The sequence below is a fragment of the Martes martes genome (assembly GCF_963455335.1).
Source record: "Martes martes genome assembly, chromosome: 3".
NCBI lineage: Eukaryota > Metazoa > Chordata > Mammalia > Carnivora > Mustelidae > Martes > Martes martes.
In genome coordinates, this window is record NC_137890.1 from 130057963 (window position 1) to 130074578 (window position 16616).

The 16616-nt window shown below is 40.0% G+C and overlaps 1 protein-coding gene across 1 annotated transcript in view; it reads right to left on the minus strand.

The window, feature by feature from the left end:
• MYO3B (myosin IIIB) overlaps window positions 1–16616 on the minus strand; it is a gene marked incomplete at both ends in the record, with an annotated part of 377682 nt that overhangs the window by 77711 nt on the left and 283355 nt on the right. The window contains 2 exons of the mRNA XM_080799209.1: window positions 10436–10499; window positions 11468–11528. Of these exons, the coding sequence (XP_080655335.1) occupies window positions 10436–10499; window positions 11468–11528 (125 nt within the window). The remainder of the gene's footprint in view (window positions 1–10435; window positions 10500–11467; window positions 11529–16616) is intronic.

Genomic DNA, 16616 nt, shown 5'->3' on the forward strand with positions numbered 1-16616 from the left:
CACTAACAACACCAAATGCTGGCGAGGATTTGGAGCAAAAGGAACTCTTATCTGCTGCTGGTGGGAATGCAAAATAGTACAGCTATTTTGGAAGACAGTTTGGCAGCTTCTTACAAAGTTAAACATACCCTTACCATATAATCTAGCAATCACACTCTTTGGTATTTACCCCAAAGAGTTGAAAATGTATATTCACACAAAAACCTGAACAAAAATGTTTACAGCAGCTTTACTCATAATTGCTAAAACTTGGAAGCAACCAAAATGTCTTTAAGAGGTGAATGGATAAACAATCCACACAATGGATAAACAGCCACACAACAGAGTACTTTCAGCAATAAAAAGAAATGGACTATCAAGCTGTGCAAAGACACAGAAGAGCTAAAATGCATATTGGTAACTGAAAGAAGGCAATTTGAAGAAGCTATGTATATAATTCCAAGTATATTTCCATTCTGGAAAAGGGGAAATTTGTAAACAATAAAAGAACAAAATCAAACAAGCAAAAAACAACCCCCACCCTTACTCCTGAAATAGATGTTGCCCCGAGCTTAGGGGGAGGGATGGAGGGATAAAGAGGTGGAGCCATAAGGGATTTTTCGGCAAGTGAAACTACTCTGTATGATCCCACAGTGGTGGATATATGTCAAAACCCATTTGTCAAAACCCAGAGTGTACAACACAGAGTAAGCCCTACTGTGAATTCTTGACTTTAGTAAATAACATATCAATATTGGCTCATCATTATAACAACTGAGCCACAATAATGCCAGATGTTACAAGGGAAAACTTGAGGGAGGGGAAGACATAAGGGTTAATATGAGAATTCTGCACTTTGTTCAATTTTCTGAAAATCCCAAACTACTAGGGAAAAAAGTCATTAATTAAAAAAAAAATGTATTACTCCTAATCTTAGAAAACAAGCAAAAGTAAAAAGAAAAACCTCTCCACTCCTCATTCCTACCACTATACAACTGTATGTTTAATTTTCAAGTTGAAAAGAATCCTTTAAAATAAAACAAACTAGGCAGCCAAGGTTAACAGGGTAGTCTAGAGAGTATGTGCTGTTTCAAATATATCAAGTAAGAAAAGAATTTAAAAATAAAATTCCTATCAGCACATTTTATGGCCATGCCATCAGCCTCCCATTCTGGAAGCGAAGTACCCTAACTCACCTCACACACCCCGCCTCGCATTGTCTGGCAGCTGCGCTCCTGATGTCCTGGGTCAACGCCAGAACTTCACTTGGCATCCGCAGAAAGTGCATCCTGACCTGACATGCTCAGGAAAGCACCGGAAAAGTTCCTGCTGAACTTGCCTCAGATACGTTTGCAGTCACAATCTAAGCAGAAATAATGGCCCCAAACTATGCAACTTCATAACGTGCTTTAATGAGTTGCAGAAATGAGAACAGACTGTCACAAGGCCTTCCCTGAGCCATGCGGCCTTGGGAATGGTGGCTGACCAGTGACCTCCTGGACTGTGGTCACCTCCCCTCCAGCTTCGACTCCTCAGGCAAGGCTGGGATCTTGCTGCCTCAGCTGGTGGTGATGCTGACCTCTGTAGACTGCGTCCCTTCTTCTTATCATCCAGATCCCCACATTCCAGGGGGAAAATAGTGTGCCAAAATGAATGTTCTCTTCTTGGTAGTCAACCTACAAATTCCTCCTAAAAGTCGCAGTTTGGGACAGAAGCCTCATGGTAAACAGCCAGCCAGCACTCCAATCGCATTCTCCAAAATTACAAAATAAAGCCAAACAAAAACAAAACAACCCCAAATCCAGATCTGGGGAAAAAAATAAAAGTCTTTTAAGCAAAAGAAGAAAGGTATATGATTAACATAAATCAGGCTAAATTAGAAATGAAGTTTGGGATTAGGAGAGCTATAATCTCCTCTCTTCTTTCTCCTTCCATCCTTTACCCTCATGCCCACAAGCCTCAAACCCTGCAATCCTTATGCTGGCCTTGCCTCAATTCTTTTGCAAAAAACCAGAACACAAACATTCTGGTGATGACATACATATTAGAGATCTGTGCAAATATTCAGATCTGGTGGGGTTTAGAGCAATTTTGCCTTAAGGGAGGCTGGCAAAGCCTGGCGGAGTTTACAAAACAGAAATATCCTTTAAAAACAATAATTCCTAGTAATTTTAGAAATTGAGACACTTTATAAAAATCTGGAACACTCCCCTCCTCCTCCTCTACAGCAAAGTTACAAGTAAATGTAACTTTGTTCTTGACAACTTCCTGAGAATTTAATGAGACCACTTGAGATAAATAAGGACACTTGTGTATTCCCAAACCTGCTTTGGAAAATAACAGCTGCAAAGACCAAGATATTAGAAATACATTACACTCTCTAAATATCTTATTTCACTTCTGGGCCCGTGACTGATATACAGTGAGTGCTCAATAAGTGTTTGTTGAACAAATAGAAAATCATACATATACGGTTCACTTTTTCTCACTCAATGTAGTATTGCAGAGATAGGGGTTATCTAGAGCAGTGGTTCTCAAACGGTAGTCCCCAGACCAGCGCTATGATGTCTCCTAGGAACCTGATAAAAACACAAATCCCTCTGCCATCCGGAACCAGAGATTATGGAGTAGGCCCAATGATTCTGATGCACATTGAAGTTTAAGCACCACTCATCAAAAAAGATCCTTTAACAAGGAGGTGATTTTTTCCACTTCCCATGCTAACAGAGTAAGAATTCTATGCCTCTAATTCCTTTACTATCTCACTGGGAAAAGTCCTGAGACAGGATTTACCAGTTTCACTGATGAGGGTTTACGGTAAATTCTGTGGCATCTGGGCAAGAAGAAAAGATGTCTCAGGCCAATGGAAGCCAAAGGAAGAAAAATTCAGAGTACTAAAGACTACCCATACGTGAGGGCATAAGAGAGGCCTCGAAGTCTCATGTGTGACATTCCATAATGGCATTGGATGCAGGCCACAGAGGCCAGCAGCCATCCCTCTACATAGGGTTTGGTTTCCATGTGCTTTCCCAATAGGGATTATGTTGCCTTTGAGACTCCACTGCAGGAACATGCTCTTTTGGTCAAATGGGTGACATCTGAACCCTTTATGGTCACAGTGCTTGCTGTTTGGTAAGCTGCTTGTAACCCCTTCCAAACATAGGCAGGCAGTTCGAGGCAATTCTGTCCCATGGATCTAAGGCTTTTTCTTGCCTGGAAGAGTGATCTAATTAAAAAAAAAAAAAATAGTTCCTCCCCAAATCAAGTTCAACTTCTAGTATTGTAACAGGCTGACCAACTCGTCTCTATTTGCCTGGAGCTGTCCCGGTGTTCGCACTGAAAATCCCACATCGAGGAAAACCTTTCAGTTCTATGCAGAACTACCTCACTTAGGTGAGGTATCACAGGAAAGGGTAGGTGGTCCCATTTCACAGTGGTCTCTAGGACTCCCTCTGCATTATGGCCCCATGTGATAACTGTTGTTAATGATCATGTTCTGAGACACTACAGAATTATATTCATTATACTTAGAATGAAAGGGAGTGATAGGTTTTAGAAAGTTTCAGCTGTCTGGAAAATGAAACTTACCCAGAATATCTCATTTACTGATGAGGTCTGTGGTCTATCCTTAACCAAGGGGCTAGAGTAATCATTTTAAAACACAACTCAGGTCAAGTCACTCCTGGGCTGAAAATGCTTGGCACTCTGCATTTCACTGAGTTTATACCCTCACTGTTGTGGGCCTCAGAGCAACAATACTGGCAACCACCTGGAAGCTTGTAAGTGTTGCAGGATCTTTGGAGCCACCCAGACCTACTGAATCAGAATCTTCATTTGGACTAGATCCCTGGGGTGCCTGTTAAGTCATTAAGAAGTACTGACCTGGGGCACCAGACTGCCTCGGTTGGTAGAGCTTACGACTCTTTTTATTTTTTTTTTTATTTTTTATTTCTTTTAAGCAGGCCCCATGCCTAGCACAGAGCCCAATATGGGGCTTGAACTCAAGACCCTGAGATCAAGACCTGAGATGAGATCAAGAGTCAGACACTCAATGACTGAGTCACCCAGGTGCCCTGAGCATGGAACTCTTGATCTCGGGGTTGTGAGTTTAAGCCCCATATTGGGGGTAGAGATTATTTAATAAATAAAAGTTAGAAGAAGTAGAAGCAGAAGCAGAAGAAGTAGAAGTAGAAGAAGAAGGAGGAGGAAGAGAAGGAAGAGGGGAAGAGAAGGAGAGGGAGGAGGAGGGGGAGGAGGAGGAGGGGGATTTTTTTTTTTTTTTAAGAGCCCTCCCCTGGCCCCTGCTGGGGAGGTTGACCTCAGCCCAGCCAGTTTGAGAGAGGAACTTCAGAGACCCCACTCGTGACCTTCCCACCATCCCAATGCCAGCTTCTGGTGGTGGGGGCTGTCTGGTGGACAGATGGGTAGACCAAATCCCTCATCTTGCTTTCAGCTGGACTCCAGGATGGCCTCTTTGCCTTTAGCCTCGCCAGGTTTGCACTTGCTCACATCCCTCCCCCCTCAAACCAACACACATGCTGGGCTCACCAACTCCATGTTTCTTCCCCCCACCACAGCTATTTTGGCCCTACTCCCCGAGTCAAATGTAGGGAAAAGATGAGATAAGCAGCTGAAGAGTGACCCTAGCCCACCAGTGTGGCCACTGGCAATAACCCTGAGCTGGAGGAGTAGGTTGAAAGATGAGAAACAAAGACAAGGGCTGGGAGATAGAAAGGCCAGAAGCTGGTTGATGGAGAGTCAGGAGGGCCGGACTCTGAGGATGATAGGTCAACTTCTAGGGGGAAGAAATGGATTAAAAACAAAAACCTTGATGGAGTTGACCTCTCCTTCCTTCTTTCAGAAGATAGTTTTGTTTAGACACAGCCGTTGATCCCCTCCCCTGACCAAAGATAGCTCAAAATGAACAGCATGGCTGGTGGGAGTGTATGCGAGGACTAGAATAAGATCCCTTGGAAGTCAGATCGAAGAAATGAATTGAGAGGTGGGTCTCAGCCCCCATGTCTGGTGCCCAGCCTTCTGCCCTTGATTTCCTTCAGGCAGTGCACCCCCAGGGGAGGAGGAGGAAGAAGAAGGAAGAAGAAGAAGAATAGGTGCTGATGTGGCTCCTCACCTGTATCATCTGGCTCCTCACCTTCTACCATTCCTCTGGCTCTCCCAGCTCCCACCACAGGGCTTCTTTCTACCCCTCCCCTGTTTCATGCAGGCTCTTCCCTTAGGGCCTTTGCCATGGTATTCCCTTTGCCTGGAATGCTCTTCTCCCAAATACTGCATGGCTAATTTGCTCACCACTTTCAAGCCTCCTCAGTGAAACCAACCTTATCCACCCCATTTAAAAGTGCAACCATCCCCAACCCCCTCTTCCATACTTTGGCTACTCCGAAAGTCTCCCTCGCAGTATTTTCTCCCTCATAACACTTGACCCTTCTAACATCCCATACCACTGACTTTTGTACTATGCTTACTATTTATTTTCATCTCCCTCTGCTGGAACGTAGCACTGTGAGGACAGGAATTTTTTACTGTTATTCCCTGATTTATCATACATGCCTACAACAGTGTTAGTTCAGTATGTGGTGAGTGGGCTAACTCTTGCTACTTGTCCCAACAATTAGTAAAGAAATTTAGAATAATTTAGAGTAAGAAATTTAGAAAAGTTTAGATCATTTTGATATCGATACAAAATCTAAGTATGCGATTATGTAACTAGTAGGTAACCTTTGAAAAACACAGGTTTGAATTGTGTGGGTTCACTTATACATGGCTTTTCCCCAAAAGATAATTGGAAATTGTTTTCAGATTTGCAACAATTTGGAAAAGCTCTTAGATGAACTGCACAGTTTAGAAATACTGAAAAAAATTAAGAAAAATGTATTACTATAAGAGTACAGTATGTAATACATATAACACACATTATAGTGTTAATCAACTACTTATGTTATCAGTAAGGTTTCAGGTCAACAGTATGTTATGAGTAGTTAAATTTTTGATGCACCAAAAGTTAGACATGGATTTTTGACTGTGTAGTGGTCAGCACTCCTAACCCCTGTGTTGTTGAAGGGTGAACTATAATTCTTTTTTATTGTATTCACAAAAGTATCTGTGCAAACTGGAAATTAAAACAACCAACCCAAAACTGATCTTTTAAAACAGTATAAGAAGTCTGAGAACAGGACAGTTCCTGGCACTTAGCAAGTATTAATAATTGCTGAGCAAATAGATGAATAATGAATATAAGGACAAATGTCTAAAGAATACATTTTTAAACAGTAAAATCAGACCAAGTCTGTCTATATGCCTATCAGGTCTAATTAAATAATTTCAGTGCTTGGATTAGTTGCAAAGTGATTCTTACTATGTACTTCCTGGGTATATTGTGCTTTCCTCTTCTATGTGAAGATGAGTCAGGCTCAGATGGACAAATTAAGGACTACTTCTGAGACTCTCTGACTAAGAGGCTGAAGACAGCCTTTGTACAAGCCCCACATCTGTATACTTCTTTGCTTGCCTGCCCTGAACAGAGCTGGCCTGACAGGAGCTTTAGATTTATTCCCCACCTCCCTCCATCCCCCACCCCACCAGACCACTCCATACAACAGTGAAGTTATTAGTAGTCATTGCAAGTTACAAGGCTAACTTGTTGAATGTTAGTGGGGTTTTTTTTTTATACTGAAAGATCACAATATTCTCGCTCAGTCTTTCATAGAAATATAGGTTGAAATAATGGGTAATTCAAGGCAAAAAATTAAACACAAAAGTATAACTTGCTGAAATGTTTCTTACAGAATATACTCTTATTTCTGCAGCTGATAAGCTTGAAAATATAACTGGAGAGCTTTTGCTCTTTGATCCATCTTTGCTACTTTCTACACAATGCGTTTTCCTGCCTAAACCTTTTTCTTTCCCCCACTCAAAACAACAGCAACAAAATAAAACAAGTTGGATCATTTTAACCTGCTCTAGTGGTATGTTATCCTATTTGGGGGTGACTAAAAGACATTTATTTTATTCCAGGATTATTAGAAACACGTTTAAAACTTTTCTCTGCCTCATTCAAGAGCTTCATTACATTCTTGCTTCCATTATATTTCATCATGGCTTTGGATGCTCAAGAATTCAGTTAGAAGATGTAGGCTAGGCTGTGAGGAGAGAATAGAGAAATGAAAAGATACAATCCCAGGGAGTTTAAAATCTAGTAGATGAATGAAAATACAATGTAAGGCAGGATGTGATAAGTACTAAAAGAAGAGTCAAGGGGCACAGAAGAGGGAACCATGGGGAATCAAGAATGGAGAGGACCAGGGAGCATGAGTGGCTCAGTCAGTTAAGCATCCAAATCCAACTCTTGATTTTGGCTCAGGTCATGATCTCAGGGTCGTGAGATTGAGCTTTGCATCGGGCTGTGCTGGGCATGGAGCATGCTTAAGATTCTCTCTCTCCCTCTTCCTCTGTCCCTCTCCCCTTACCCCCAGGCCCTCATCCCCCCAACTCACGTTCTTTAAAAAAAAAAAAAAGAAGAAGAATGGAGAGGACTGAAAGTGAACAGGAAGAAGGCTAGATGGGGCACAGGGCACTATGTGAGCAATGTCACAGAGGAGAGGAAGGACATACTTGGTATGCTTGGAGAGCAGAGAACAGTTTGGATATTCTGAAGCAAAGAATGAGGAAGAGAGATCAGTGGAAGATACAGCTAGAAAGGAAGATTAAGACCATAACAGAGATAGCCTTGAATGTCACACCAAGAAATTTAGAGTTGATGCTGAAGCAATGGGGAGCCATGGAGGAATATGGAGGAAGGGAATGTTAGTATCAGAGTGTGCTTTAGAAAATCTCCTCAGATACCTGTGCAGAAGATAAGTTGAAGGAGGAAAAGAATGGAAGCAGGACGACTACTTTGGATGCTATTTACAAGAGTGTAAGGAGAAGTAATGGTGATAGTGCCAAACCCAAGAGAAAACCATCCAGATTGGAGGGAAAAAACAAGTGTGACAGGAAAGTGCATCTAAGCCACTTATAGCAAGTCAGATGTGTAGCTTATTAGTGAGCTTGACTTTGGAGATACTTTCCTAAAGACCAAGAAAGATGATTATAATCCAACAAATCTCTTTAATAGTTAATTCAAAATACAATATATTTTTACTCCCTATAAACTCCTACCAAAATTCAGTGCCTTACAATAAGAACTTTATTTCTCTGTTTTTCATACTTATAGATTAAATTTGTGTTTATATAATATCAATAGCAATGAGTACAACAGCAGCAGCTGAAGTAATGTACGTTGTCATGAACCAGACACCATGCTGTGCTCTTTGCTTGTACTACCAGCTCATTGGATCCTGAGGACAACCCCTCAGCTATGAATTACCATTTCCTCATTTGACATGTGTAAGTACTGAGATAGGGAGTTGTTTCATAACTCAGTTAACACTACACAGGAGAACAGAGATTTGAATCCAGGCAGGTCTCATTCTAGAATCTGTGCCTTTGGCTACTCAATCATACTTAAAATTTTTCTTTTTACATATATTTTAAAGTAGAATGCCAAAAGTGAACAAAGATCAGATGGGAGAAATTGAAAATAAACATCAAGATGGTAGATTTAAGCCAAAATACATCAATAATCACATTAAATATAAATGGCCTAAACAACACAATTAAAAGGTAGAGATTGTCTGTTTGGATAGAGACAAATGCCCACCAAATTCTTGCATAACGGATTCTGCTCTACCACATTGTCATTTCCCTAAATTTCCCTCTTTTTTTGCACTACTCCTATCCCTACCTCATTGTGGCCTTATTCCTAAACACTATCTGGCTGTGTGGGAACACTGAACACCATGGGGGAAATATTCCCTTTGATAGATATATCATTTTCTGCATGCCCATTTAAAAGGCTCTGCTAGGGACACCTGGGTGGCTCAGTTGGTTAAGCCACTGCCTTCGGCTCAGGTCGTGATCCCAGGGTCCTGGGATCGAGTCCCGCATCGGGCTCCTTGCTCGGCAGGGAGCCTGCTTCTCTCACTGCCTTTGCCTGCCTCTCTGCCTGCTTGTGTGTTCTCTCTCTCTCTCTGGCAAACAAATAAAATCTTTAAAAAATTAAAAAAATAAAAATAAAAGGCTCTGCTATAGTTCACTCATCTTTTCTTGTCTCTCTCCAAGAGCCTAGGTTCCATATAGACTGAAGGTCCTTACACACTCATTGTACATTCTCCACTTCATATTGTACTACTTTGTTACTGAAAAACAGGCTAAGAAGAAATTTGGAGAGACCTGAGAATTTATTGCATATTCCAGAAAAATAGATGAAGTCAATACTGAGTGTAATGTCAGTATTTTAAGCTGAAAAAGTTTCTTTCTTTGGAAGGTCCACACTGCTCTTAGTTTCTTCTGGTTCTTAAGTATTTCTTACGATCATGCTTCTATTTTATCTTCCAGAAGTACACATAAACCACACATTATAGCCACACATAAGCCCCAAACTAACTTTCACCATATTCTGTAGCAAAAAATTTAGAAAGGGGGCCATAAATAGCTATTTCCCAAAGGAGTGTAGCAAGATGTGTGTACTCTTGCTGAAAGAATTGCCAAATGTATTGCCAAAAGAGCAGAACTACTCTCTAAATCTATATTCTTTACAAGCCCTAGATTTTGACCCAAAATGATCTGTTCCACTGGAAGCTGACCAGTTGTCTGTCTTTCCTTTGACAAAATGAAATTGTGAGGCAGTTTCCTAATTTGAGGTTCTTAACAAGTTAAGGGAAATAATGGTCTTTGATATTCACTTTCTTCCCTCAGAGAAGTAAACTTGAGTGGCATGAGGAGGCAGTAAATGGGTACCTTTATTTTTATTTTTTTTTAAGATTTTATTTATTTATTTGACAGAGAGAGAGAGAGCACAAGCAGACAGGGTGGAAGGCAGAGGGAGAAGAAGATTCCCTGCTCACTCAGCAGGGAGCCTGATGCAGGGCTCGATCCCAGAACTCTGGGTTCATGACCTAGGCCGAAGGCAATCTCCCAACCGAGCCATCCAGGCTCTCTATGGCTATTTTTTAAAAAAATAGATTTTATTTATTTATTTGACAGAGAGAGGGAAATCACAAGTAGGCAGAGAGGCAGGCGGGGTGGGGGGGCAGGGCGGGAAGCAGGTCCCCACTGAGCAGAGAGCCTGATGTGGGGCTCAACCCCAGGTCATGAGATCATGAGATCATGACCTGAGGGGAAGGCAGAGACCCAACCCACTGAGCCAGCCAGGTGCCCCATGGCTACTTTTAATACATGTTTTTCTTCCAGCCTTAATGGCTGCACAAACCTGAATTTTTTGCTAACATTAGGTCATATTACTGAGTCCTACTTTTTAGATAGTCCTGCTAACCAACTCATCAAAAAGTACACAAGCATGCAAAAGGTAGGAACAGCATGCAATTCAAAATGTTCTTACCAAGTTTTGCAGGGGCTCCTCTTGAGGGACTTGGTCCTGGGCAACCTGGGGCAGCATGGCATGTCTGAGAAGATAGCAGATCAGTCCCAGAAACGGAGTGCTTTGGAAAGACCCAATAAGAGAAACATTACTTTTATCTTTGGATGAATCAGCGTCAAGGACATAGCTTCCATTTAACTAAGGGACCTTTAACCCTGATGATATGGGGAAGAAGCTAAGTATACTGGGGTCATGTGAGTTGCCCCCGTCTTGCATGAGAATTGAGTGGAGGTGCTCTCCTTGGGGCAATTAGTAGCAGAGTCTCAGCACCTTTTGCTTAATTCATTTATTTCTTCCTCTGAACAAGTCAACTTAGCCCTCTCTTAAATTAATTATAGTCCAGAATATAAAAAACAGCTATGTGCTGATTTTCTCCTATACTTAATTTTTATCCCTAAGAAAGAAAAAAGAAAACCTATAGGAAGGTATTAATCTACTTAACATTTCTAAGTACATCATCCAAAGGATTTTGTTTTTTTAATCTTACATATGCTCAGCAGAGTTACTGGCAAAAACTGTACATTTTCTTCATTTCATCCTTTCAACATCAAATAGTAGGCAGCAAAAATTGGATCAGACTTCAAAGCCTGCTGTGGGCTCCAAGTCACAGAGAGACGCCTCCATTTCACATATTGAATTCGAGCAGGATATCAAAGTGCTACCAAAGAACCTCGGGTCCTTACTCAAAAAGAGGCTCTAACATCTGTAGAGAGTGGAGTGCACAGACAAATCACCTCAGGGAGCAGCTAGCATTTATTCTCAGCAGCAAATTTCCAGGCTTTTGATTCTCTCTTCACTGTACCTCCCTGTCTCTCTGCTGAACCAAAGTTCTTTAGCAAGCTGGGCTTTTGTCTCAAAGACTTCAAAATATCACTAACAGTTTCATGTTTGGATGACCTGACCAAGCAGCCACAGACAGGCTTCACAACCATCGACTTGGACAAGTCTGAAATAAAGATACACAGTCACTTTGGAATCAAGGTGTCCAGCTACCTTATTTGAATGTCCTGCAGAGACATCACACCCTTTTGGAGAACACTGGGTTTGTGGATGCCTAAAAAGAAAAATAATCATTTTTAAAAGGCCTGAAATCATGTTTAAGAACTTAAAGAGGATTGCTTTCCTCCAAAGAGGTATCAGAACATACTATGTTCCCATTGTTTTCCATTCTGGTCCTCAATTAAAAGGACATGGTCAACTGAAGAAAATGCATCCTACTAAGTGTTACTGCTATAGTCCTAGTCAGCCTGAGGTTCTAAGACTGTAGTAGCTGCCCTTTTTAAAGTTGTATGATACAATTTAGTTCACTATTGGGCTTTCACAGACTTTACCAAGAAGCCAACAAAACTGATGCTAAGTTTGTACTTCCCAGCCAGCACACTGTAATCACATTGTTAGATAATTCAAAATAGATTCTGTAGTCAAATAAGTATGGGAAATACTGAGTTGTACATAGTTAAGAGGTTTCCTCAGTTCAGGAATGATCTTTTACTATCACAACATTCATTTATGGATTCCTAAAGTCAGGGTTGGAGGGTGGGTGTAATTTCTCAAACTAATTTGATCAAGCAACTTAAAAAATGATAATCTACAAACACCTATTAAAATACTAATGTTTTATGGAGTAAAGTTTGGAAAAATCAATTGTACTGTGTCCCTAATTTCTAGTAATTGAAACCCGTTGTATAAAAGTGTGGTAATTATCACTCACTGTTAAAATACGAGCTGGCCCTTTCAGATAGAACCTAGCAGAGTGCAAAGCACTGACTAGGGGAAAAGAAATCTGGGTTCTAATTCCTGTGTCAAGATCCCTAGTCTCTCTCTCTCTCTCTCTCTCTCTCTCTCTCTCACACACACACACACACACACACACACACAGACTGGGGATATTTCTACAGTATTCTGGTTTCTAATTTTCCTCACCTGTAAAATGAAGGGATTGAGATAAACCATTCCTAAGATATCTTCTAGTTCTATATTAAAAATTGTATTCTTTATTTAAACTGATAAATTCATTTTCTGTATTTTCTGTGAACAGTTCATGGATAATACCTTCAAGATACATCCATATGGAGAGTATAAGCAATATCTTATTTTAAAAAATCACATCAGTACCTGGAGACAGGAGAGTATAATGATACACTTATTTGTGTGCATATTTGTTTATCATACGTCTCCCACTATGGAATGTGCATTCCAAGAAGGCAGGGATCAGAGCTGCTTTATTCTATACTCTTCATCAGCACCTAACCCTAGGAGCGGGTATGTTGCAAAGTGCTCAATAAATATTTGACAAGTTGAATGAATAAAAGAATGACTAGTAGATCCTCAAATAAGAAGATCAGCAAGAATACCCTTAACATTAACATTAAATTAATGAGCTTTTATTTATTTATTTATTTACCCCCCCCCCTTTTTAAAAAAATTGACATATAACGTATTGTTTCAGGGGTACAGTTCTGTGAATCATCAGTCTTACACAATTCACAGCACTCACCATAGCACATAATGAGCTTTTAAATAACACTTCATATTTTAAAAAGTGCTTTTATAATCTAATGAGAATTTCACAACCATTTGAGCTAAGTGCTTTAACTGTCCCTATTATATAGATGAAGAAACTGTAGTTCAGAGAGGGTAAGGGACTTGGCCAGGGACCAGGTGACTACCTGGCAGAGCTAAAACACTGACCCCTTTTGGTCTGACTTCAAATCCTTTGTCCTCCTCTGAAACTTGACACCCTCTATACCCTTTGGTTTCTGTGCATCAGGCCAAGGAACTCATTCCTGTCAGCCTAGGCAAGTCCCAACGGTTCTGGGATACCTAAACGACAGATGGACTCTGAGGTCCTCGAGGTGTGAGTCCTGGAAAGGTTTGAAGACAATTGAAGGAAGAGAATTTAGCTGTCACATTACTATGGGATTTCTAATTTCTACCCTACAAGCCCCAACATGGAAATGAAACCTCTTAAGAACTCTGCTCACTTGTATGGCTTTGTAGGATCCAAAAGCCAGGGGCAGACATCTTCCAGCTCTCCGCTGAGGGTCAGCTCAGCAGTCTGAGCCCCTCCTCGTTCAAGCCTTTGGGAGAATCTAAGGCAGCTCAATATAATGTTTACATGTATTACTTGGTTTTATAAAAACAAGGGTGGGATGGGAAGTATCCATAGGCAAATAGATTAGAAAATACCTGATTAGGCAAATACTTGACTAAAGCAGATTTCTTTCTCAAGAGGCTTTCCAGAACCTTTGGCTTAATGTCATGCACAATGAAACTCCACCAGTAGAAAACAACACACAGCATTTCCCAGATGTAATCTTAGAATGGCACCCTTCTCCCAGGGAGTATGTTGGAGGCCTACTGGTTCCTATAACATGCCTTAGGAAATTCTAATCTGAGCAGACCTTATTTGAAACAAATCCCAATCTGCCATTATGGCCACCTAGGTAGCTAAGCCTGTTGTGTCTGCCTTGGCTCAGGTCGTGATCCTAGGGTCCTGGAATCGAGCCCCTCATCAGGCTCTCTGCTCAGCAGGGAGTCTTTTTCTCCCTCTCCCTCTGCACCTCCCCCTACTTGTGCATGTACTCTCTCTCTCACACATAAATAAAATCTTTTTAAAAAATAAAATAAAAAATGGTATAGTTTTCTTCAAAAGTCTAACTGCCTCAACTCCTTTGCAGCAACTTATCTGATATATTGTCATCTGCTTCAAGGACTTGAGACTGGCAGTCAATGATAATGCTCCATAAGCTGTCACTTATGAAATAAGTAACAAGCACAATAATAAGGAAAAGCACAATAATAAAAAATAACCAATGCTTATTGTATGCATATATCTCACCAGGCATCAAAGAATGGATATATGGTCATTCCATATAACACTTCTAACAGCCATGTGAATTGGTTATATTTTTATACCCATTTTACAGGTGAAGGAATCAAGGATCAAGAAACAGACGACTTGGTTCATGTCATAACTAGTGCATAAATAGTGTACCATAATTTGACAAAGTACAACATCCATTCATAATAAAAACCTCAACAAATTAGATTGAGAGGGAACATACCTCAACATAATACAGGTTATACATATGAAGAACCCGCAGCTAGTACCATCCTCAATGGGGAAAAACTGAGAGCTTTCACCTAAGGTCAGGAACAAGACATGGATGTTCACTCTTACCACTTTAATTCAACATACTACTAGAAATCCTAGCCATTGCAATCAGACAACAAAGAAATAAAAGGCATCCAAATTGGAAAGGAAGAACTTTTCACTATTTGCAGATTACATGATACTATATATAGAAAACCTGAAAGATTCTAAAAAAAAAAAAAAACACAAAACTGCTAGAACTGATAAACTCAGTAAAGTCACAGGATACAAAATCAATGTTCAGAAATCTGTGACACCTCTATATACCACTAATGAAGCAGCAGAAAGAGAAATTAAGAAACCAATCCCATTTACAATTGTACCAAAAATAATGATACCTAGGAATAAACTTAACCAAAGAGGTAAAAGACCTATACTCTGAAAACTATAAGACACTGATGAAAGAAAGTGAAGATGACAAAAGAAATGGAAAGACATTTCTACGCCCATGGATTGGAAGAGCAAATATTGTTAAAGTCTATATACTACACAAAGCAACTACACATTTAATGCAATTCCTATCAAAATGCCAGCAACATTTTCCACAGAACTAGACCAAATAATCTAAAATTTATATGGAACCCCAAAAGACCCTGAATAGCCAAAGCAATCTTGAACAAGGAAAGCGAAGGTGGAGACATCACAATTCTGGATTTCAAGTTATATTACAAAGCTATAGTGATTGAAACAATATGGTACAGGTATAAAAACAGACATGGAGTCCAATGGAACAGAGTAGAAAACCCAGAAATGAACCTATAACTATCAGATCAATTAATCTTTGATAAAACAGGAAAGAGTATCCAACAGGAAAAGGACAATTTCTTCAACAGATGGTGTTGAGAAAACTGGACAGTAACATGTGGAAAAGAAACTGGACCACTTTCTTACACCTTACACAAAAATAAATTCAAAGTGGGTTAAAGACCTAATTGTAAGACCTGAAGCCATAAAAATCCTGGAAGAGAACACAGGCAGTAACCTTTTTTGACACTGGGCATAGCAACTTTTTTCCAGATATGTCTCCTGAGGCAAGAGAAATGAAATAAAAAATAAACTACTGCGACTACATCAAAATAAAAAGCTTCTGCCCAGCAAAGGAAACAATCAATAAAACTAAAAGACAACTTACGGAATGGGAGACTATATCTGCAAATGACATATCCAATAAAGGGTTAATATCCAAAATATACAAAGAACTTACACAACTGAACACTCAAAAAACAAATAATCCAATTAAAAATGGGCAAAAGACATGAACTGACATTTCTCCAAAGAAGACATCCAGATACCAACAGACACATGAAAAGACGTTCATTATCACTTACCATCAGGGAAATGCAAATCAAAACTACAATGAGATATCATCTCACACCTGTCAGAATGGCTAAAATCAAAAACACAAGAAATAGCAAGTGTTGGCGAGGATGTGAAGAAAGAGGATCCCTCCTGTACTGTTGGTGGGAATGCAAACTGGTATAGTCACAGTGGAAAACAGTATGGAGGCTCCTCAGAAAGTTAAAAATAGAACTACTCTACAATCTAGCAATTGCACTACTGGGTATTTGCCCCCAAAATACAAAAACAATAATTCAAAGGTATACGTGCATTCCTATATTTATCGCAACTTTATTTATAATAGTGAAATTATGGATGCACTTATTCATCAACACATATATGGATAAAGACAATTTGGTGTCTATACATAATGGGATATTACTCAGCCATAAAGAAGAATGAAACTTTGCCATTTGCAATGACATGGATGGAAGTAAAGAGTATATACTAAGCAAACTAAGTCAGAGAAAGAAATACCATATGATTTCACTCACATGTAGAATTTGAGAAATAAAATAAATGAGCAAAGAAAAAAAAAGAGGGAGAGAGAGAAGAAACAGACTCTTAACTATAGAGAACAAACTGATAGTTACCAGAGGGGAGGTGGGTGGGGGGATGGGTTAAAGAGGTGATGGGATTAAGGAGGGC